The sequence below is a fragment of the Chrysochloris asiatica genome, unplaced genomic scaffold, assembly GCF_000296735.1.
Source record: "Chrysochloris asiatica unplaced genomic scaffold, ChrAsi1.0 scaffold00142, whole genome shotgun sequence".
In the NCBI taxonomy this organism is placed as follows: domain Eukaryota; kingdom Metazoa; phylum Chordata; class Mammalia; order Afrosoricida; family Chrysochloridae; genus Chrysochloris; species Chrysochloris asiatica.
In genome coordinates this window covers 5354256-5376211 of record NW_006408660.1, presented here as the reverse complement: position 1 = coordinate 5376211, position 21956 = coordinate 5354256, and the positions used below count along the sequence as shown (strand labels likewise).

General features: G+C 50.8%; 1 protein-coding gene across 1 annotated transcript in view; it reads right to left on the bottom strand.

Annotated features, from left to right (window-relative positions):
* Nucleotides 1-444: 444 nt before the first annotated feature.
* NUP210 (nucleoporin 210kDa) overlaps nt 445-21956 on the bottom strand; it is a 131498-nt gene continuing 109986 nt past the window's right edge. The window contains exons 26-40 of the mRNA XM_006870469.1: nt 21499-21579; nt 20466-20597; nt 19275-19433; nt 16110-16201; nt 14357-14531; nt 12872-13047; nt 11175-11395; nt 9636-9772; nt 7489-7603; nt 6552-6698; nt 4949-5196; nt 4067-4283; nt 1277-1372; nt 1117-1200; nt 445-545 (exon numbers count right to left, since the gene is read on the bottom strand). Of these exons, the coding sequence (XP_006870531.1) occupies nt 445-545; nt 1117-1200; nt 1277-1372; nt 4067-4283; nt 4949-5196; nt 6552-6698; nt 7489-7603; nt 9636-9772; nt 11175-11395; nt 12872-13047; nt 14357-14531; nt 16110-16201; nt 19275-19433; nt 20466-20597; nt 21499-21579 (2181 nt within the window). The remainder of the gene's footprint in view (nt 546-1116; nt 1201-1276; nt 1373-4066; nt 4284-4948; nt 5197-6551; nt 6699-7488; nt 7604-9635; nt 9773-11174; nt 11396-12871; nt 13048-14356; nt 14532-16109; nt 16202-19274; nt 19434-20465; nt 20598-21498; nt 21580-21956) is intronic.

Genomic DNA, 21956 nt, shown 5'->3' with positions numbered 1-21956 from the left:
GAAAAGCCCCATAGAAATAAAAACGTCACGGAAAACTCTTTCCCTGAGAGCACTACAGTACCATCATCTATAGACAGAGCTTCAAAGTGCTCCAGCCTTGAGGAGTGCTCGGAGCAGCTCTGGGGATAAAGACATGCTAGAGGGACACAGCAGCACACTGTCCACAAAGCCTAGACCGTCAGGTCTACAGGAATAAGCACGTCTCCTATTAAAGAAAACCACACCTAAATTCCTACTTGGAAGCAGCAACAAACAAACACAACTGAAATCATATATGGCAAAGGAGCTGGAAGCAGGATGTGGCCCAGGTGTGGGGCGTCTGGGTCTGGGGAGCTCGGCTGCAGGGGTCCCCGAGTACGAGTGGCTGGCTCAGGGTGTACACACAGGGGCTGCACCCACATCAGACCTGCAGCCTCCCATCACCCAGCCCCACAAGTTAGTTGCCTAATGGGAGGCGTAGGCTGGGCTCCATAGCCCTGAGGGAGGGCTGGCTTTGCGACCAGCAGGAAGTGCGTTGTAAGACGATGGTGATGAAGCAGCAAAATCTAGAGCAGAAAAGGAGATGAAGTGAGTCACGGAGCAGGAGACGGCCTCATCCCTCAAACACCCACCAGTGCCTGCGTCACACAAGGCTGGAGATGGTGCTAACCCCAGGATGCCAGCAATGCAGGGTCAGGAGGACACCATAGGCTGGTCACTGAGTTGGCCCCTACTGATGTGGGTGGCTGTGGACTGGACCATGCAGTACACACAGGAAAGGGCTCCCTGTTCACATCTGGGAGGGAACAGCATGCACAAAGCGGCAGGGCCCAGAGTGTTTGGAAGGCCCTGACACACAGTGTGGGAGTGCTGGAAGAAGCAATGGTGAGAGGGATGGGTCACTGCAAGCAGAGCTACATGGACTATTGGTGTGGTTGGTGACTATTCCACGGCTCTCCCAAAGGAAAGCTTCATCCATGTGAGAAAACAGCCTGCAAGACAGTGAGGGGCCCAGGATGCATGTGGGAATCTTGTTACCCAGAAAGACACATCTGTACATAAAAACTTCATGACTCCTTGACACTTAGCTCTGCTCCTTTAGCCCAGTGGAGACTCGGGGTCCGGGCAGCTACTCACAGTTGGGGCTGTGCCGAGGGCTGGCTCTGGGGGTGAAGGCTGATGTGATGGTGAGCTCTCGGGGGGTGCAGACCGTGTGGTAGGCTGCAAGAGGGCAGACTGGTTAGAGCAGGGGTTGGAGGTGCCCATCAGGGACCACACAGCACCATACCTCTCTCACCTATAATCATGACAGCGGTCCCAGCCAGAAGGGCAAACAGAGTGAAGAACATGACTTGGTAGGAGTCCAGGAAATGCTGGAAGAGGCTGGCCCCATCTGCAGTTCAATATAAAGAACAGGTGGTGGTGGTTCTGGGGATGGAGCTCTGGGCCAGAGTTCAGTCCTGAGCACTGCCACCCTGTGCTGGGTCTCTTTCCACCTTGGAACACCGTTTCCTTGAGGAAACGCTCTCCTTTTGGAGTGGCTTGGTTTCTGTAGGCAGGTCAGGTTTCTGTGACCATGTGAGTGTAGATGCTGTCTGTCTGGGAGATTGTGGGCAAGGAGGCCTGGGCGCCAGCAGGGCACGCCTTCATGACAATGCTGAGTCATGACTTGGAGCTCTCTAAATCCAGACCATGTAGCGTGCAGTTCAGCATCTGTTGTGGGTCAGTCGGATTGTGTCCCCTCAAAAGATAGGTTGAAATCCTAAACCCTACAGCTCGGTGAACTTGTTTGAGAATAGGGCTTTTCTTCTCTGTTTAGTTAAGTGAAATGAGGTTATGCTAAGGCAGGTGAGAGTCCTAGTCTCTTCTGAGTTGTTATCTTATAAAAGGGCAGACAGACATGGAGACACACACAGGGCAAGACAGCCTGTGAGGATGAGTCTACAAGTCAAAGAATGTCAAGAAACCCTGGGGGCTACAGGCAGTGAGTGACAAAGAAGGTCCCTAGAGCCAGCAGAGAGCATGGCCTGCTGACCCACCGAATCCATACTTCCGGCCTCCAGAACAGAGACACTAATTCCTACTCTTTAAAGTCACCACTTTGTGGTCTTTTGCTATGTTGGCCTTGGAGTCTAAGAAGGCATCTTCTGTCCTAAAGCTGTCCTCCCTCGAGGGTGACTCATAATGCACTGCATCCTAGATTTTCCTTCGCGTCACCTCTATGCCTCAAACCCTACCAGTGACAGAATCCTGCTGTGTTTGCCCCTACAAGATACCCTAAACCTGCCTCCTCCTCCACTCCACTGGGGCTATCCTAAGTTAGGATACAGCCTTGCTTGGAAAGAAGGTTGTGCCTCCTCCTCAAGGCCCCCTTAATGCCAATCCCATCTGGGCAGCCCACTGGGCTAGTCACTGTCACGGTGTAGAGCAAGCTGAGCTCCGTCTGCCTCGAGGACTCCTCATGACCTTGCATACTCCAGCCCAGTACCAGAGTCCTTCAAGGAGCCACTGGACCTGCCTCTGCACTGCAAGAGCTAAGTTAGCCTCCTGCCTTTGTGCCCTCTGCTGCCTTGCCACAAACATAGAATCCTTCCTTCTTACTGCATTCATGACTGTGTCTGCTCCTTCATCAGACCAGCACACAGTAGGTGTGAAATCAGGACTACCCAATAGGTGACTTCATGCATTCTCACCTAATGTGTATTTACCGAGTGCTTACAAGTATGGCTGCTAACTTCAAGGTTAGCAGTCTGCAACTATCAACTGTTCCACGAAAGGAAGATGAGGCTTTCTGCTCCCCTAAAGATTTACAGCCTCGGAAACCATATATAGGATCACTATGAGCTGACTCCATGGCATATTACCACCAACCATCACTAGTGTAGGTAAGGAGTCGTGGTGGTGCACTGGATTAAGTGCTCAGCTGAGCACTGAAGGGTTGACATTTGAACCCACCAGTCACTCAGTGGGAGACAGATGTGAAGGACCCTAGAGTCACCATTACCAACTGTACTGAAAGGAATCGGTTTTGCATAGAGTGGGAGACAATGTGGAACAAAACTCAAAGCACAAAAAAGACCAGGCTTACTGGTCAGATAGAGACTAGTACAACTCCCAGGACTCTGGCCCTTAGTTACCTCGTCAGGTCTGGAGCTCAATTCTCAGCCAAACAATAGACAGATCTATGAGAGAACAATAACACTAGGGAGATACACACACCTTAGAATAATCAACCATTTAAGATCCAAAGGGCAGCATCTTCCCAAGGGCAAAGTTCAGAAGGGTTAGGAAAGGAGCGGGAAAGGAAACAGGAAACACAGGAAGGAAGTGGGATAAGTGCCGTTGTATCATGGGGATTACAATCAATGAGCTGAAACAAACTGTGTATGAAGTGTTGAATGGAAAACTGATCTGTTAAAGCTTTACCCAATTCACAATTAAAACATTGGAAAAAAGAAAAGATTAACAGCTTTGGAAACCTTATGGGGCAGTTCTACTCTGTCCCACAGGCTCACTGTGAGTCAGAACCAACTCAAAGACAATGGGTACTATTAAGTTGGTAGAAAATAGTCTAATTTCTGTCCTCACAGACTTAAATTCTACAGGGGAAGACCAGCACAGACATAATGGTTAACAAAACCATCTTAAACTGATTGATGGCATCAGTTTCATTGAGTTAGCAGTGGGGAGAGTACTTAGGAGCAAGAATGTAGCTTAAATATGACCCAAGAAGGTTTGAAGGAGGAGAGGAAGTTGGTGTCGGGGAAGTGTTCCAGGCAGAGGGAACAGCACATGCCAAGAACCTGAGTTGGGGCTGTGTGTGTCCCAGAAACAGGAAGGCCAGCAAGCCTGGAACCGAGTGTGTAAGGATTGGAAAGGTAGAGGATGGGACCTATTGGGCCATGAAAGACTTGGGAGTCCCTGGAGGGTACTGAGCTGGGAAGGATGTATCATCTAGTGGCAGGTTAACAGGCTCCCCCTGGTGGCAGCGTTGAGAATAGACTGGGGGAAGGAAAGGGAGCAAAAGAGTTTTCCCCTTGCGACAGACACCCTGCCTTTCTGACCTCCCCAGCAGTGCATAACTTACGAGGACCCGGCCCACGGCGATCCATCACGAAGGCCACGGTGACTGGAAGGCTGAGGGCTTGGTTGGTCATGGGGCTGGCAAAGGTCAGGGCAGTAGACAGGGGCCCCTGGCTGCCTGCTGCAGGGTCGGAGATGCTGACTGTGTATGTGACAAAGCTGGGCAGTCCGAAAGACTTCTCCTTCACGTAGGCCAGCACAGCAGGGGAGCCAGACTTTACCTGGGAGGATGGTCAGAGCTGATGGGCCCGCAGACCCTGGGGATGGAACTGTTCACCCCTACTCCACCAGGCTTGCTGTGCTTTCCACCCCCCAGGGCCCACTTCTTGGGAGCTTGATAACATTTCTTGGGCATTTCTAATGGACAGCATGCCATTTGCAAAGGCAAAAAGCACTCTGTCTACACCCAGGGTGATTTTAAGGAAAGAACAAATCAATACCATTGAATTCTAATAAAGTGCTTTTAAAGAAGATGCTAAACCAACATGAACAGCTCTGAGCAGCACATATCCAGAAGCAGGGATGCAGCACGCCTAAAAAGCTCATCTCCAGCAGCCCCAGAGCCAGGCCTGGCAGATCCTTCAAAGTCAAAAACGGGCATTCATCCTCATCTCTTGCAGTGACTGTTTAGCTCAATTTGCTATAAGACCAGATCACATCAGAGCCTCTCCCCAATGCCAAGACCTCAGGACCAAACTTAGTGGGCGAGGACAACGGGACCAGAGAGAAGGGTCTGCCCCGGTGGCACAGCGAGTTGTCAATGTGTTTGGAACTAGAGCTTTCTTCACTGCTCTGCTCTGAGATGAGGTGGCCCAGGACTTCATCTCCCCAAGTCCTCCCGGAGGCCTCAAGGCTTGCCTGATCTGAGACACACGGGCCCACAAACCTCCAGGTTCTCCAGGATCTCTGCAGCACCAAAGACCTTGACCTCGGAGCTGGTGTAGTGGTTGCTCAACAGTATTTCTGCCTGGTCAGTGTAGAGTCCTGGATTGAAGGGCACCTCGGCTGACAGCTGCTCTCCAGAGAAGCGGCTAGGCAGGGAGGCCCTGACCACCAGAGCTGTCTTTTTCATGCTGAGGTGCTTCCGCTGCTTCTCTGCCAGTCTGCGCATCACGATGGTGCAGAGGTACTGGCCTGCAGAGACAAGGTTGTCTACTGCCCTCCACTCTTCTAACTGGGGAATTCCTACTCGACCCCCCCCAGCCTCAGAGGGGCACCTCTGCCTACAGGAGGCTTCCCAGGGATTCCTCTCCAGGGCCCTGGCTCCGAATCATCTGTTGCTGTGTCTCTGATGGAGTGACACTTCCTGGGGCAGGGACCTTCTTGGGTCAGCTGTCTCCAAATGGGTAGATTACTGTGTTGCAGACACGATGAGCCAATGTGAAGCCTGACTCGCTGGAGATTATAGCACCAGGTGCAGCAGAGACCTGCTGCAGGCCTGGCCGAGTGCACAAACATGAATGGAATGAGCTCGGCCCAGCACCGCCGGGAAATCTCCCTAACCCTGGATCCTGGACACCTGGGGTCCCTTCCGTGGCAGCTGGCCCTCTGCTATTCTTGGTGAAGTGGGGTTACAGATTGAATTGTGTCCTGCTTCCTACACCAGTGATGTGAACTCCTTTGGGGAAATGTGGTTTTTCTTGGCAGATGTTATCAGTTGTGCTAAATGAGGTCATACCGGAGAAGGGTGGGTCCTGATCAGAATCCCTTCTGAGAAGACAGAAGAGAAGGACATACATAAAACAAAGTCACCCACAGGGGAGGACAAAGCAAGGAACACCACTAAGTACCCAGAACTAGAGGGATGAAAGGAGTTAAGGGCATGGCCATGCTGACTTCTGGAACTGGGATGCTGAGCCTCCACAACGTCACTGTGGGGCCGATGCTGGCATTCAAGAGGATGGTGGGGCTCCACCACTCTTGTTGTGTGCTCTGGCCTATGTGCCCAGCCTTGACCATGCTCTCGCTCGCTTCTCTCCAGAGCCCCTGTCCCACGTGCAGAGCAAGGTGGACTCAGTCCGTCTCAGATGGGGAGCTGAGAAGAATACAGCTCCAAAACCCACTTTCTGCCAGGTACAAGTGGCTGCTGGTCTCCGAGTGACACATGCAGTCAATTGCTCAGCTAAAATGTTCGTGAGAAAAATCTAATGCAAAGCTATCGGGATTTTTCCATAAACTTTTTGAAGGCCCCTCTCATTAGCGGAAAGGCTGGCAGTTCAAGCCTATCTAAAGGTGTCTTAGAAGACAGGCCTGGCAGACACCTTCTTAAGGCAGAGCCTTGATAACCATGGAGCCATTCTACTCTATACACCTAGGCTCACCATGAATCAGAATCAACTTGATGGCAACAACCGGGTGGCTGCCGAGAACTGCCCAAGAGATACAGGCTCCCAGTCCCTCCTGGCACCGCCACCTGGAGGACTCAAGACGTCTAAGGAAGCAAAGCCATGTGTGCACATGGTTCGCGCTCTCAGCTCCTCGGCACCTACCCTGGGCTGCATCAAAGCCGGGCTCCACAGTGAAGATGTCCTGTGCTGAGAAGTCAAAGACGTCATGCTTGAATTGGAGCTGGCAGCTGATGAGGGACTCTGGGTGCAGACTCTTGATGACTTCCATCTGGGCAGGAGAGCAGTCTCCTGGAGATAGGCATGGGGTAAGAGGGCTGTGGGCCACCTCGGGCCTCTGTCCCTGCCTCCATGGGCCCACCGCCAAGGGAAAGAGGAGGGCATATATAGGCTAGCTGGTCATGCACACCACCTAAGCCTACCACTCGCCTCCTCCACCCAGGGGAGAGAGTCATTCTGAATCACAGGCCACTTCAGAACTTTCCCCCACATGTTCTGGGGCCTGCATTCAAGCACACAGCCCAGTGCCTGTCAGCAGGCGAACATGGCGATCGATCACCCCCTGCAAACACTGCACATCATCTAGCCACACTGTGCGCTTGTACTGAGGTAGGAAAAGGAAGTTTCCAAGCTGGAGTAAGGCTGCCTCGTTTATCAGAACAAGAACAGCAGTAATTAATTCCACCAGTTAAATGGGTTTAAAAAAAAAAAAAAAAAAAATAGCTCCTATTGGTTTGTTTATTCCTGGCTGCATGTTCAGGGCTGTCATGGGCAGGGGATGGGATTGCATGTTTCATGCATGACGCAAGGTAATTTTAAAAAATCAAAATGAGTGACAGGCCTACTGAATTCTTGGTTTCTGGGGTTATTGGTGTCAGATAGTGGCTTGCTTTACTTTGGGGCCTCAAGGCTGAACAGCGTGTCGAACTCAGAAGCCCTGATTCTGGGTGCTGGGCTCTAAGATGAAGACTCTGACATGGCTTCTGCAGTGAGGGCAGGGGCTGGATGCTCATTGTATAGCTGTGCTGAGTTTGAGCAGGAAAAGGGGACAAAAGCCCATTCACTGCCCCCAATTCCATACCTCTGAGGTTAGAACTTCTGTCTCCCAGGGCGATGGTGACTCTGGAGGCTGTGACCTCTGGGGAGCGAGTCTGGACATGACGGGCCACGATCCTCGCAGGGACACTGACTGTGACCTGGGGAGGGAGCCAAGGCAGCACTCTTGAACGCCAGCCAGGCTAGGTGTGTCCTTAACACTTTCTGCAGTCTACGATGACCCATTTCACAGAAGACAAAACTGAGGCCTGCAGTGCCAATGACTTCCTGGAAGGCAGCCGAGCTGGGATTAGGAGGCGGCTGGTCAGCCCTCCTTGTCCAGTGCTCTGCCACCGGTAGACCAGGGAGCAAAGCTGCAGATTGGAGCTGGCAAATGGGTGGTGGGGATGGGCTTGGCTCCTATAACAGCTGAGGTAATTCCTGTGTTCATAACTTGAACTGAATTACTCTTTTGGCAAAGGGAAAAGGACCATTTTACTTAGTCATTTGTTCAGAATAAATGAGCCTGGCCAACATGCAGCTCAGGTAGGTGAGGCTCTCCTGAGTCCCACCTACCTGGGTCCCACCCTGCTCCCCTTGGCCCATCCTGTAACCCAACCACCCAACCCCGCTATGTACACCTTCCCTGAGGCTCCCTGTGCCCGCAAACCCTCCCACCTCCTGAAAGCCCAGCCTGCTTGCCCCTCAGGCCCAGATCCACTCAGTTCACGGTACTTCCTGCTTCCTATGAAGGACTCACACATCTGGTTCTGATCTCCTCCCCTCGCCCCAGTCCATTGTGTGTCCCTGGAGAGTGTGTCCTGCCTGACACAGAACGTTCTGACGGGGAGGCTTCCATCCACCCCACACTCTGCCACTAGATGATCCTGGCCTGAATATGTCCCATCTTGTCTTGGCCTCTTGCTCCTATCCCGGCCCCACTCCCTCCTCCACACCTTGGAGACTGGTCCTGAGGCCTTGCTCCCCTCCCACTCTATCTACCGACCCCATCTCTAACCTGCTTTCGTCTGTCTTCCTCGCTAGTGTCCCGATGCCCAAGCCCAGTAGTGTCCTGGCCGGCTGCACCAGAAGGGCCACCAGCACCTCTCTGCCCATCCTTCCTCCTCACCCCAAGTCCTCCTCCTTCCTCAACCCCCATTTCCCAAATGGCCATCGAACTCTGAGGACCATCCCTCCTGGACTCTCGTCTCTGTCCCACCCCATGGTTCCTGCTGAGGGAGGGCCTGGTCTCAGTCTCCTGACTGGCCACCCTGCAGGCACAATCACCTCATGGCTGTGCTGCTGCCCCAGCCCAGTCACAATGACCTCTCCCAGTCTTACATAAGCACTGACCTCTTCCCCTGGAAATCTAGCAGCTAATACTTCCTGTGTTGAGTGCTATTCTGAGTGCTTTGCACATATGGACTCATTTAATCACCCCAACAATATCATATCATATGCACTTTACAGGCAAGAAGACTGAGCTACAAAGAAGTAAAATTACTTACGCAAGGCCACACAGCTTCTTCATGGCCAAGCTTAGATTTGAACCCAGAAAGCTATGCTCCAGAAATCACAGTCCTGTACCGAACTACCTAGAGTTAAAGCTGTTCACGATCCAATCAGAGCTCCCCACACTTTCTCCCAGCCACACCAGGTCCCCTCCCACTCTCAGCAGCACCTCCAGGAGGGCACAGCTTGATTAACCACAAAGCATCTTTCAACAAGTGGCTCACCAATTGCAGAGTTGCATATTAAATATGTAAGCTAATAGGTTAACTGCTGGCTCTAAAACCGAGATACAGCTGGAGCTCAACCAGCCTTTCCTCGCTGATTCATTCCTGTTGGTAGATACACAGGGAAGCGAGTACTGATGTTCACCTCTAGTTAGACTCAGAGGAGGCTTTCTGGTGATCCCGTACCTTGGTGCTGGGCTGCCCACCCATGGTTCCCAAGGACATGCTCACATCAGAGGCGACCACCCACACTGGGTGGGGAGGCACTGGTTCTCCGCCTTGTCATCACGCCATGTGAAGATGGGGAGAAGGGGCCTCTGAAGAAAGGGAGCTAGACCCCAGTGCAGGCTCCTGACTCCCAATCCCAGCATGGCCCAGAAAGGTGGCGTTTCTGTCTTAAACAAATGGGACTCATTCAGTATCGAAAGCAAAGGTTTCATCCTGAGAATCAGCTCACCTCCTTGTAGGTTCGGAGATGTCCGGCCACCTCATAGTAAACAGTCACAGATCCCACATCCCTGGCCATGGCCACACCTGTCTTGGGGTCGATGTGGAGAATGCTGTTGGCTGAGGAGCTCCAGGTTCCCGAGAGGCCTGGGAAAGAAGACCCTGTTGATCCCAATTCCCCTTGTCCCATGCCTGGACTCTTCATCCCAGCCCCACTTCACCTGGACAACCACAGCAGCCTCCTCAAGCCCTCCCCACCACTCTGTACCTGCTGGCCCAGCAAGCTCACTCATCACCTGCAGCCTGTGCCCACTGGCCTCTGCATGGCTGTGCTCCCATTTAGAATGACCCCAAGAGGACCTGATGGTTCTCCCTCCAGCCTCCCTCCCTGGCCCACCTCCCTACTTGATACTTAATTCCATCTCAGCAAACAGAAAGTAGACATCAGCTCAGTGTTGCCACCAAGCAACAGTGCTTAGTAAAAAGTTAATTACATTGTACAGTAAATACACTGAAAACATTTAAAACACTTTCTATTTGCGGAAAATTCTACTTGTTTTCCTTAGAGGTAATATTTAATTTACTTTTAAAATAAATTTAATTCGATAAATGAAAGAACCAATTAGAAAAATCACTAAGTACAAAACTGTATGCAGGATGTGAATGTAGAAAAACCAGACAGGTGCTATGAAAATGACTTAAATTTGGAAACCATTAAACTAGCCCAATATTCTTTACTTAAGTCTCCTAGACATGGTTGTTGTGTGTTATTGAGTTGGTTCCGACTTATAGTGACCCTGTATAGGGTTTCCAAGGAGTGGCTGGTGGGTTTGAACCGCCAACCTTGCATTCAGCTATCCAGTGTTTATCATTGGGTCATAACCAGGACTCCCTCCTAAAGCTATGCAGTCCAATATTCTGACTCCAGTAAATAAATAACAAATTCAGTTCTTCAGCGGCATGAGCCCCACTTCAGTAGCTAGCAGCTACCTCACTACAGTGCAGCCGCAGGACCGTTCCACAAGAGCAGAAAAATTCGATTGGACAGAGGTGTTCCTGGACGGTATAGTCAATTATGCCCCTGACTACTAAGAGAAAGTCTGGAGGTTCAAGCCCACCCAGGGGCTCCTTGAAAGAAAGACCTGGAAATCTATTTTGGACAAATCAGCCATTAAATATGCAATCAAGCACAGTTTGATTTTGATACACATGGAGGCACCATGAGTTTAAATCAATTTGACAGCAAATCTTGTTTTGTTCTAAAGCAGGAGTCAGGAAATATTTTCCTCAGAAGACCACAGCTGCTGTTGTCATGTGAAACTGTCCCTGACACTCCAGATATGAATGAATTGGCAAGGCTGTGTGCCAATAAAACTTTATTTGCAAAATCAGGCGTAGGCTGGCTCTAGTTCATGGATGAGAGTTTCTGAACCCATGTTCTACAGCATCACCCAGGTTGGACTTCCTTCCCCTCCTGGGAGCCCACTCCCACCTGCGGAAGTGCTAAGGATAAAAAAAAGTGTCCCGTGCCAGTCAGTATTCCTCTTACCTTCTAGGCTGGTGAGTGTGGTGGTCAGGCAGAGGATGTCCCCCACCCAAACAGCTCCAGACAGCTCTGGGGAGATGGCCTGCAGCACAGGCAATGGGACAAAGTCAGCAAGGCCTATGTGTTCCACGTCCCACACGCGGAGCAGTGTCAGGCCGACGCTGATGGTCCGGATGACACACGTGTTGTTGTTGGGTCCCTTCCCAATCTGCACAAAGTCGTCTCTGGACAGAGAAAATGAGGTGCTCAGTCTTGGGGACAAAGCCCTAGCTCCAAAGGAAGAAATGCAGCCCAATTTCTCTTCTGAGTGAAGCTGGAGACTAAGTCCCCAGACGTCACTCCAGTGCACCTTTCCCAAGCAGCTACCCTTAATCAGGGTGCAGCACTCATCACCCTTAGGACTGAATGCACATCCTTAGCTGGGAGCTGCTGGCATGATCACCCCTATGTTTTAGAAAGGGAAGCCAAGGCCCAGTGAGGAATGTGCTCTAGAGTGTTTTCCACTCTTTCCACTGGGGCTCTAACGCATTTCAGATGGCAATATGCGCAGCAGTTGGCACACAGGTCTTCTCTGCCCATCTCTATCTGTGCTATGATGAGCTGTGATCAGGTTGGCCCCCATCACGCTAAGCCCATGTACAATGGGGGAAACACTATGCAGTGTTGCACTATCCTGTGATTGGTTGCATTGTGATCCTTGGGGTTTTCATTGGCTGACTTTCAGAGGCAGACTGTCAGCCCTTTATTCCTAGTCTGTCTTTGTCTGGAAGCTTCACTGAAACCTGCTCATCATTATAGCAATATGCAAGCCTCCAATGCTGGAAGATACATTGGCCAGGAACTGAACCGGGGCCTTCTTCCGCTGTAAAACTGGATAATAATAGTTTTATTATTATCAATTAACAAGTCCCAGAATTGCTGCGAACAGTAAATGAGATCAGTATCTACAGAGTTCAATAAAGTGCTTGACACCAAGGGGGTGCTCAGTCAGCATCAGCTAAAGTTGTTTTGATGAAAGGCTTGGCTAGATGGGGAGTGGGGTCCCTGCTTCAATTTCCCTGACCATGCCTTCAGACTTCACAGATCTGGTTTTCTCAGGAACAGGAGCTCCCACCTCAAAGGGCCACAATGACTTCTGTGGAGCAGCTGAGAGACGGGGAGAACCTGGCCCCATTTCCTCTAGGGCCTTTCCCTGGAGCTCTTTCCCTCAAATCCCACTTCTTCCTCTGGGGATGGATGCTAGTCTGTGCTCCTTCAGAGCATAGGTTCTCAGCCTGTAGTGTGTATCAGAATCACCTGGAGGACTTAAACAGATGAGATGGCAGGGCCCTGAGAATGTGCGCTGCCAGGCGTTACAAGGTGATGTTGCTGCTTTGGAACCCCCCTTTGAGAACTCTGGGAGAGTCAGAGGCTTTAGCAGGCACAAGCTGAAGCCCAGGCTCTGTCCCTCATTCAGGAGAAAACTTCGCTCCTCACACTAGGACTGAGGCTACACTGGAACTTCAAGTGTTCATCAAATACAACTGAAGCTGAAGTTAGATGGAACGTAGAACTGAAACCCCACTTCTTGGCTACAGCAAGTGGACACGGAGCTGTGATGTGGAAGGGCACACAGCAGGACTCCATTCAGGCTGGGTCCCTTTCTAGCTCACTTGAAGTGTGTGGCTTTGCTGGGGAAATCAGCATCACCCACACCCTACCTGGTAGTTGCAAAGTTGAGGACTGAATTGTGAGCATGGAAGATGTCTCCAGAATTATCGTGGAAGTAGACGGTGAAGGTCATGGTCATTCCCAAAGGCAGGGCCGCCAGAGCCTCCTTGCTGTGGGTGTGTAGGACAGGGCTCATGGATATCCTCAGGTAAGAAACAGGGGACACCTGGAGGGAGAGAGCAGGCACTGGAATTGGCCTCCCTGCAGCATGGCTGGGCTGGACCTGCTCGCTCCTGGAGTGGCCCTCCCTCATGCCAAGGCTTACCCTCCCACACCGTGAGGATGGCCCACATGTATGAGTCACAGTCCAGACCTGGACCACCCAAGACTATGACTCAGCCTCACAGAAGGACCTGCTCTTGGGGGGTGTGCTACAGACGGTGTCCTCAGGTGTAGACACAGAGTCCCAGTGGGCCTGCATGCCGGCCGGGTAACAGAGGAAAGAGATACTTTCCACATCCCAAGAACCTGAGCTCCATCCATGCAAACCTGATTCTCTGACTCCAATAAAAGTCATTCTTGGCCCAGAGCTTGTCCCCCAAAGTCTGCCTGTCAAATGCTAAGCTCAGTGGAACAGTATCTGGTAAATAGCTGGTGCTCAGTAAATATTGGTGAAATAGGATAAACAGTCAGCCACTTTCATTTACTCACAAACTAGATTGGGGGGGGGCGGGGGTGCGGTGTGGAGCTCCCTGCCAGGCACCCACCAAGGAATAAGGAGACTTTCATTTAAGGATTTTGGCATGGAAGTAAGCAGAATCTAAACATTAGAGAATGTATTGTCTCCATCATACAAGATTCAGAAAGAGACTCTTAAGATAGGAAAAGAAAGTTCTGACCTCTAAGGCCCAACCAGGTGATGCAGTAAAGAGAATGTCTCAGAAATGTGGGAGCACATGGGAGGTGCTGTACTGTAACAGGAAGGGCATAACTGGGTTTGAATTCAAACTCTGACTCAAGATACGTCCACTATGCCTGCCGTCATGAGGGTCAGATGGGATCCAGTCCATTTATACTCTTGAGAACCTATCATGTACCGGGTGGCACAAAGTAGGTCCACCAGCCAGCAGTGATGGAGTTAGTGGTCAGCTTGGTGGACAGAACTCTGGTCTGCCAGGCAGGAAGGACACTGGGAGCCAGTCTGAGCTCTGCAGCAAATAATGGACCTCACGGGGCCTCAGTTTCCCCTCTATGGAATGAGGAAGCTGGAATAAATATTCTCCAAGGAGCTTCAGCTCTGACTGACAGATGGCACGGTAGCATTTTATCTAAGACCTTTGGTCCTGTATTAGTCTGTTGTTAAGTGCCATCGAGTCGGTTCTGACTCATAGGGACTCTATATAGGATTTCCAAGGAGCAGCTGATGTGTTTGAACTACTGACCTTCTGGTTCACAGTCCAGTGCTGATCCAGTGCCACACCAGAAGTCTGTACTATGGCTTATTTACTTCAAAAAGGAGTATAATACTAGCTCACCTTTACAGCCACAATGATGGTCTGGTTGGCCCCAAAAGGTTCTTGCGCAATCACTTCAACTGTGGATGTGCCAATCATGGATCCCGATACCAAGAAACCTTTGTCATCAATGTGCACGACAGGAACTTTCTCGGGCCCTTCCAGAACGCGGTAGCTTAGTGACGCTGCACCATCCCTTTGGAGAACAAAGCAGACCTGTTTTTACTGAAGGCAGGAAAGGTTCCAGGGTTAGGCCTGAGACCCACTGCACACTGTCTGACGTCAGCCTTCAGCTCACCCTCTGGCCCTGACTGCTTCTGGGAGAATACAGCCCCCACTGGCCCACCTTGCACCAAGGCCACATGCTACCAATCTGTCTGTAGCCTCATCAGTCACGGAAGGAAAACCTAATTTGGAAAACTAACGGTTCCAAGGAGAACGTGGCTTCTCATTCTTCCTGAGCAGAGCCTGGCACAGTCTTGTTGATAGAGAAGGCTGACTTTCTCTCATCAGCAACACTGGGTATTGTAAAAGATCGTTCCTGCAATACATTGTGCTTGACCTACTGCAGTAAGGCAGCCTGGTGTATTGGAGACACAGTGGGACTTCCAGTTTGACAGAACCCATTGTCGACTCCAGATGTTTTTTCAAACATCTGTGTGCCTTTAGGCCCAGCACTTTGCTTCTTGGCCTTGGTTTTTTCTTCCACTGTGAAAGAGGATGATGGACCCTGTCCTGCCCATTGCCTAGGGCTGTTTAAAGGATGCAGCACTATATTCTGAGTGGTTTGTACACCGTATGACTACTATATACTGGACAGGAGATAAAATACATACAGTGTTTTATGCTCTTACCTCTTGGCAAAGAATAATAAAGAAACAGGAATACACCCTCTTAACTTCTTTCTGTCCCATCCTATAGAAAATCTACTGTCTCTGTCTAGATGTTCTTCCCCTGGTGAACTCCTATTCATCCTTTAAGATCTTGTTCAAGCATCTCCATCTGTGACGTCTTCCCTAAATCTACACATGAAGGGCCCCCCTTCTCTGGGTTCTGGCTTGTTTTACCATATTCCCCTCTCCCCATTAAGCTCAAGCTTAATGCGGCATTCAGCTCTGAGTCTACCAGAGTCTGGAGTGTAGGTAATTTTGACCGGATGAATATTGTGTGTTTCATGCAACATCTAAGTGATCCTGTGGTCCATGTAGCAAGTACAGCTTTAATACAAGTGTATCGCCACCAAAGGTATCCCCACCTTCAAGCCAAAGTCAGAAATGTGTATAGATGTGCTTTAAAAGAAGGCTAACATTAATGTGCATCACCTGGGAATCCTGTTAAAATGCAGGCTCTCAATCAGTAGATCTGGGGTGGGGGTAGGGTGGGGTCCCAAGATTGGCATTTTAAAGCCTCCCAGGTGATTCTGCTGCTGGCCCATGGACCACACTTTGATTGGCAAGTCTTGAAAACACAGGTGCACTTGAAAAATTCAATACTTTCATGTTGGTGCTTTTCCCCCTTTTAAATACTGAATGTTCGCATCCAGCATTAAAATGCTTTAGGATCCAGAGAGGAGAAGAGAGATGGCAGGGAGATGCAAAGTCAAGGAGCAGAGAGAGTCGGTGGTGGATGTAGAAGCTGCACCCACTTCAAATGCTATACCCAGAAAGATGCACAATTCACTAAAGTATTACCTTCCTGACAACTCTGACAAATGAGCTACTGGATGCAAGCACAGCTCCCCAGCCTTGTGGAGAACAGGGACTGAGTCACAAACCTGTTTGTCTGGAGCTTTATAAATGAGTTGGGTGACATTAATATTTGTTCTGTTTCTATTTCAGGGTTCAGCAGCAGCAGCTTTTCAAATACCTAGGAGAGAAGGCAAGTTTTATTTCTTATGAGTCCCTCCCTAGGTGATGCAAATAGTTAATGCAGTTGACTGCTAATGGGAAGGCTGGTGATGTGAGTCCACCCAGAGGAGCTTTGGAAGGGAGGCCTAGCAATCTACTTCTAAAAAATCAGCCACTGAAAACCCTATGGAGCCCAGTTCTCGGAGCGGCGATAGCCAAGTGGGGATGAGGGATGAGAAAAACTGTTATAAGCTACCATCTGTTGTTAAATGCCCTTGAGTTGGTTCCGACTCATATCGACCCTGTGTAGAGTTTCTGAGGCGTGGCTGGTGAGCTTAAACCGCCCACCATGTGGTTCCAACCAACCTTGCAGCCCAGTACATTAACCCTCAGCACCACACCAGAACTTCCTGGTGTTAGTACCTGGTAATACTACCTGTTGTTGTTGTCGATTCTGACCCATAGCGACGCTTTATAGGGTTTCCAAGGAGCGGCTGTTGAGCTTGAATCACCAACCCTGCAGTTCAAACTGCTTTGCAGTCTGACGCATTAACCCACAGCACCACACCAGGACTCCAATACCACCTGTTAGTAACTGGTAATTTGATGGTCAGGGCTGGGCTTTACAGGAAGATGGAGGAAGAGGGGTGAGAAAAAGCAGGGAGCCGCATGCTGTGTACCGGTTGCGGGGCTGCTTGCCTGATGTGGAGGTAGGCAGCAGGTGGAATGGCTCAGGGCCTTGCTCAGCCGTCACTGCACCACCTGATGTTCTTTTCTCTCGTGTAGACCACTTGCTCCTCCCTTTCTGCACCTCAGAACAATCCCTTGTTCACTGCCCTGGCCACTTACACTATAGCAAGACAAACAGGGTGGAAGGGAGCCAGTTTAGTCTGGCAGATGCCGGGCTTGACAACTGAATGAACCACACTGTTTCAGTCACTTCCAGGTGCTCCGAGAGCCTACGAAGCACTCGCCTGGGGTGCTCCAAACCTTTCTCTGAATGCACCCTAATGTAGCCACCATCCTCAAGGGTGTCCCATGCTGGGCAGCTACAAGTGTATTTTGAGCTCCCTGCAAACTTCCAATCAGACCTGCTGGATCCCAAGGGCGTGAGCCCCTGGGCCAACACCCAATATCTGAACCGACAAATGCTCTCCAGGAACATTCTGGCCTGACAACTCTCCTTCCCGGCCCCACAGTGCTCTGGATTTCTTCATCTGTACTATGCCCATCTCAATGGACCATGGGGTTCACGTGATCATAGCCAGTGGGTGGGAAACAGCCTTTGGGAGCTGGGGGTGGGGGGTGGGGTGGGGCATGGCATCAGGTGAGTCCAGGGTAGATTCAGATGCTAGTTTTTGTCTAGTAGGCAACATTCAAGAGGAAAGCAGCCTCACAGATTTTACCTCTGATACACGCAGTGCATGTACTAACTATGTTCCCAAAAAAGCGTGCTCCCTCTTATTTTTAAGTATTTTGAAAGTATTCTTTGTTGTCCATTTTTCTGTGCAGGGGAAGGTCTGAGAGAGATCTTACTGCAAGAAAAGCAAGAGCAAGCACCAAGGCATATGGCAACTCCTCCAGCAGGAAGCAACATGGAATGGTGGGGACTGGGGCAAACTGGAGCACACAGCCCTATTCAAAGGGGAGGCTGCCGCTCATCTTTGGATGATTTTGCCATCTGGGAAAAATGCCATGTTTTCAAGACAAGATGCATATTGCATTTTTATATGAAATCTTTTGATTTTTAAGTGTCGCCAACAAATCAACATTGTTTAAAAGCATTGAGTGTGGCAAGTAAGACACCTTTGTGGGCTGGATCCAGCTTCTCTATAGTTTCTGATTTACTCCAGTTTCATCTGTTGTCAGGTAGGAAAATGAGACACATAAGTGATGGGCACCAGAACTTTTGTTTCTAACCTGGACAGTTGTGTGTGTGTGTGTTTGGGGGGGGAGGGGTTGGGAGTGGCAAGGGGGTGTTTTTCTTTTAAATTCTGCTCTTTATCCCTGGTTGAGTCTGCAGGTGGTATGAGTGGTGAGCATATTTGCTGCTAACTGGAAAGCTGTCATTCAAGGTCACCCAGTCAGTGTACCTTGGACGGAACGCCAAAAAGTCAACCACTGAAAACCCTATACTTTGACACATGCGAGTTTCGTTGTAAGTTAGGGACAACTTAATGGTAACTGGTTTTACTGAGCCCCTGACAGTACGTGTCTAGGACAGAAATGGTTTGTATCTTTTTGAACAGGTGACTTGAGTCCATTCCTTCTCTCTTGACACTTAGGGACTGCATTCAGGAGCACGCAGGGGGTTAATGAATTTCAGAGTAGCTCTTCAGAGCCACAGTGACAAAGCCCCTCTCACAGACAGGACCTGGATGGGGTTGAGGTCCAAAACCAGCCTTGGTGAGTCAGAACCACAGTCTAGGGAAGTGGCACAGAGGTCAAGCGCTGGTGGGAGGAGAGAGCTGGGTGCCATAGTCCAAATGCAGTAAGTCCATGTGGCTTATTAACAGATCTCCTCACCGCAGGCTCAGCTTCCCCCTCTGGCTGCTCCCTTGACCTGGAGCAGGTCCCCTTCACCGCTGTGCCTCCAGCTCATTGTCCTGTGGCAGCACGTCTCAGTGCCACATGAGGATGGTGGTGTTAATGTAGGCAAGTAGAAACAGGCACGTTGGCCCTATGAAATGCTATATGAGTGTTTGTCACATAAACACAGACCATTCAATTAATAGCCCGGCAGATGTTTTTCCAGATTCTGCCTCTCATTAAGGCACTAAGCTCAGATTATTTATGATTTGGGGAGCACATCACGTTATCCTGGCTTTCTGGCCTTTGCATATGCAGTTCCTTCTGCCTGTTCTGTTGGTCAAACCCCTCCCCATCCCATTCCCTCAAGACCAGCACAAATATCACCTCTTCTGTGAGGCCTTGAGTGAATCCCAGTGCTAGACACCCCCAGCACCTTACTCGCCCCCTCTCCCATTGTGATGGGTCTTGCCCAGTGAGCTCAGGGTACCCTCAAGGCATAGATGCTGCACAGGAGAAGAGGGGCCCTGCCAAGTGCCTTTCTGCCTCTTACTGGCCTTTACCTGTATTTGGATCTCATCAGACAGCTCCTTGGCAAGGTTGTGCAGCTGCCCAGCTGTGGGGTCCAGAGCTTTGACCACCACCTTCAGTCCGGTCCGGCCTTTCACTCGGCCATGCACATTCATGGCAAAGTTGTACTGTGAAGGGAGCTGGAGCATTGCCTAGGACAGATGCAAACATGCTTTCAGGAAAGGCCCTATTCCCCAGATCCTGACAGCAGCCTCAGACTCTCCCAGCCTGTCTGTGGAAGGTTGTACAGACCAGCTCCCCCAGCACAAGAGGGGCACACTACACTGCACTGCACTGCATTGTGCAATGTCCACAGGGACACCTGGAAAAGCAGACCAGCTTTCCTGAGAGTAGGATTTCTAAGCACCCTGAGGGACGTGTGTTTCAGAAACAGGAAGCACAGAATGACCATGTGACCTTCTAGAACTATCCTGATATTCCCAGTGTGCTGGGTTTTTGTTTTGTTTTAAAAGGCTATTATTTTTGCTGTTTTCTGTATGGTCTTCTGTCATGATCAGCAATAGCTTTCCTTGTTATGAGGTATCTGGAAAGCAATGTGGGAAAACACAGGATGAGGTAGGAAAAGAGGCAACCCTCCCCACTACATTAGATTACACCTGAGCTACCTGCAGGCAGCTGTCCTGAGCCTGCTTCTCACACCAGGCCTCCACTTGGCTCCTGTGGACCATGGCTCAGCCAGTGCTGGGGTCTGTAGTCAGCAGGCCTGGCTCCCCACAAGCTGGTCCCATTCCACCTCTGGGCTTAGTTAACATACAGAAGAACTTGGCAGGTGCCCCACACCCTCCCACACTAAGAAGCCCAAGGAAGTTTGAGAGAAGGGGAGTTTGGCTGAGCTCTGGGATAAAACTGATAAAAATCTCAGGCTACCAGACATCATCTCAGAAAGGGGGTCAGAAGATCAAGACCTGTGACATTCTAGAACTCTCTGCTGGCTTCCCTTTCCAAGTTTTTTGCTTGCTCCTCTGTAATGAGAAGGGTTGTGGATCAGGCTGGGAGTGCTGGGGAGACATGATCAGGACCTGGAGACACGGAAGGGACTAAGGGAGGGGGAGTGTGAGACAGAGATGGGGTATGTGTGAGCCCCGAGAGCGAGAGAAGAGTCCTGATGGCCTCATGGGCCAGGCGCTGCAGATCCTGTGTGGGAAACTCTGGGCAGTGCTCACCTCATGATGCCGACCTCGGAGGTCCAGGATGTCACGTTTGGTGACAGACCAGTGGAAGGTCAGGCCTGGCACAGCGTTGCCAAATGAAAAAGGGTTCTGGCTTCTGGTGATCCCAGTGACGTAGACAGGCATCTGGGGGAAGAAACCAGACCCCATGAGCCCATGCCAGGAGTGCTCTGGAGCTTGGGGGTGCCACCTGTCACCTTCAGGGTCTAGAAGCTATGCTTAATTCCTCCCAGCAGAGAAGGGCCTGACACAGGTCTAGGAGGGCTTGGGGAAACACCAAATGATCACACAGAGGGCAGGACTAATGCATCACCCACCACAGATGTGCTTTACCTGGGTAGGGAGCCCCAGTTCTGGACCCGATCCCTTCAGCCCAAGCAGCACAACACATACTGCCCAGCAGTCCCTCTCTTCCAGGTCTAACAGGGGCATTAGCACGGGGGTAGGGGAGTGTGACCAGCACCCAACAGAGCCCATATGTGGAGATCATGTAACAGAAGATAAAACTGGGAGCCATTCGGCCAGAGTACATGCCTCTCCCATGACACAGTTGCTGGGTGACCTGGGCAAGTGACTAAACCTTTTTGCTACTAGTATCCATCTCGATACTAGGGAACGGACACTGACTGCTGGCCTCAAGGCTATCGTGAGCACTAAATGAACACAGAGTGCTTGGAAGAGCTCCTGCTATGTGACACGTGCTGGCCTCAGTGTGGGAAGGCAGCAGTTTGGTGGGAAGCAGACGTTAGTAAGCACACAAATGTGGAATGTGAAGGAAAGAAAGGCTATGCATTAAAGGAGCTTGATGCTGTGAGAGCAAATGATGGAGTGATGGTACCCATAGGGTCTGTAGTAGCATGTTCAGGGACATTTCCCTTTAGAAGCCCATAGGTACACAGGAGTCAAACAGAGAAGAGGGAAGTGACGTATCCCACCCAGCACAGGGGATAGCATGTTCTGTGGTGGAGCAAGTGTGGCTTCCCCAAGCTCTTCCTCAATCAGCCTCCTAGAGGAGGTCCCACCTCACCTGGGTCCCTGTTCTCATCCGTGTGATGGGGGCTCGGATCCGCACCGCCTGGAGAAGCAGCACCTCCACCTCCACACGATCCTAGGAAAAAGGCACTAGGGCTCAGGCTGACTCAGGCTTAGAGACAGGTGCCTGAGGAAGGGACTGCTCCCAGGGGAGGAAGCTCTGATAAGGCTAGTCCAGCAGTGTGGTGAGAAGGCACCCACAGGCTGTCCCCCACATGGCCTCTGCTTTCCCCACGCCCTGGGAGTCCCAGCCTGGTTTTCTGACTCCACAGCTGCTCCAGGTCAGCACTCCAGAGACTCTGGGGTAGTGACAGGACAGTTCTCTAGGCCGGGGCATACCTAGCTTCCTACAGGACATATCTCCAGACCCTTCCAACCCCAACTCCAACCAGTCTCTTTCCTTGTCTCTCTGACTGAGCAATGGACAAAGCAGGCTCCAGGGGAGTCAGATAA